This window comes from Aureococcus anophagefferens (genome assembly GCF_000186865.1).
Source record: "Aureococcus anophagefferens unplaced genomic scaffold AURANscaffold_1229, whole genome shotgun sequence".
In the NCBI taxonomy this organism is placed as follows: domain Eukaryota; class Pelagophyceae; order Pelagomonadales; family Pelagomonadaceae; genus Aureococcus; species Aureococcus anophagefferens.
The window spans coordinates 773-1846 of record NW_008706317.1 but is presented as its reverse complement, the minus strand read 5'-3'; the positions used below and the strand labels follow the sequence as shown (position 1 = coordinate 1846).

Below are 1074 nucleotides of genomic sequence, written 5' to 3'. Positions count from 1 at the left end.
ACGCGGCGCGCGGCGTCGGCTCGAAGAAGCACGCGCGCGTCGCCGTGCCGCGCATGAAGGACCTGCGGGGGTGGCACGCCTTCTGCTTCGGCGACACGGAGCCCTACGCGGAGGAGGAGGACGACGACGACGACGAGGAGGACGAGGACGAGGACGAGCCGGCCGCCGGGGACGCGCCCGCCGCCGCGCCGGCGCCGGCGCCGGCGCCGCCCGCCGTGGCGGCGACGCCCGGGGGCACGGCGCCGACGACGCGCCTCGTGCTGCAGTTCGACGGCGTGATGACGCAGCGGCTCGTCGTCATGCAGTGCGGCTGGCTCGGCCGCTGCGCGCTGAGCCGGAACCGCGCGCTCTGGCTCTACGCGCTCCTCGCGCGCCTCGAGAAGCCCGTGCACCGCGACACGGCCGCCGTGCTCCGGGAGCTCGTGAAGCGTTTGTGCGTGTTGCGGGACGCGCTCCCGGACGCGCGCGCGCCCGAGGCCGCGCCGCTCATGGCGCTCCTCGTCGTCGCGGGCCGCTACTACGAGCAGGCCACGCCCGACGAGCTGCCGCGGGGGACCTGACTAAGGGGGTGAGGCGCTTGCTCGCGGACGGGGGGGGGCGCTCAGGGCAGGGTGCGATCGCGAGACGTCGGCCCCGGCGACGGGGGGCGACACCAGACCGCGACGCCGTCCAAGCGCGCGAGCATGGTGGCCTTAACCCCGCCAAATTGACGAGGGCGCTACTTACCCGACCCGTCGCGCGTGGGAAAAGGGCCGGGGGCCTAGGTCTTGGTGGAAGTCCGGGCAGCGATGGCGACCGCGCGCGCGCGCAGTGGCCGCGGTGTGCTCGAATCGATCTGTGATGCGCATCTCGACCTTGGCGGTCGCGTTCTTGCGTCCGATCTGGTCCATGGGTCCGTTCGACCTGCCTGGAGGCCCCAACACTAACGTGAGCAGCCCCTTGGCCAACCAGGTACACTCGATGACGCTGTGCGCCATGCAAGTCGTTCGAGGCCGCCGCGCGAATGGCTCCGGTCACGGCGCGGTCCATGGCGCGGCGCTGTGTTCGCCGACATACTAGAGCGTGGTACTCGCC

The 1074-nt window shown here is 73.0% G+C and overlaps 1 protein-coding gene across 1 annotated transcript; it reads left to right on the top strand.

Moving 5' to 3' along the window:
* Positions 1 to 53: 53 nt before the first annotated feature.
* On the top strand, positions 54 to 560 carry AURANDRAFT_69262 (hypothetical protein; the record flags this gene model as incomplete). Its single annotated transcript, XM_009045023.1, has 1 exon — positions 54 to 560. One exon carries the CDS (start codon positions 54 to 56, stop codon positions 558 to 560), a length of 507 nt encoding a protein of 168 aa, XP_009043271.1.
* Positions 561 to 1074: the final 514 nt, after the last annotated feature.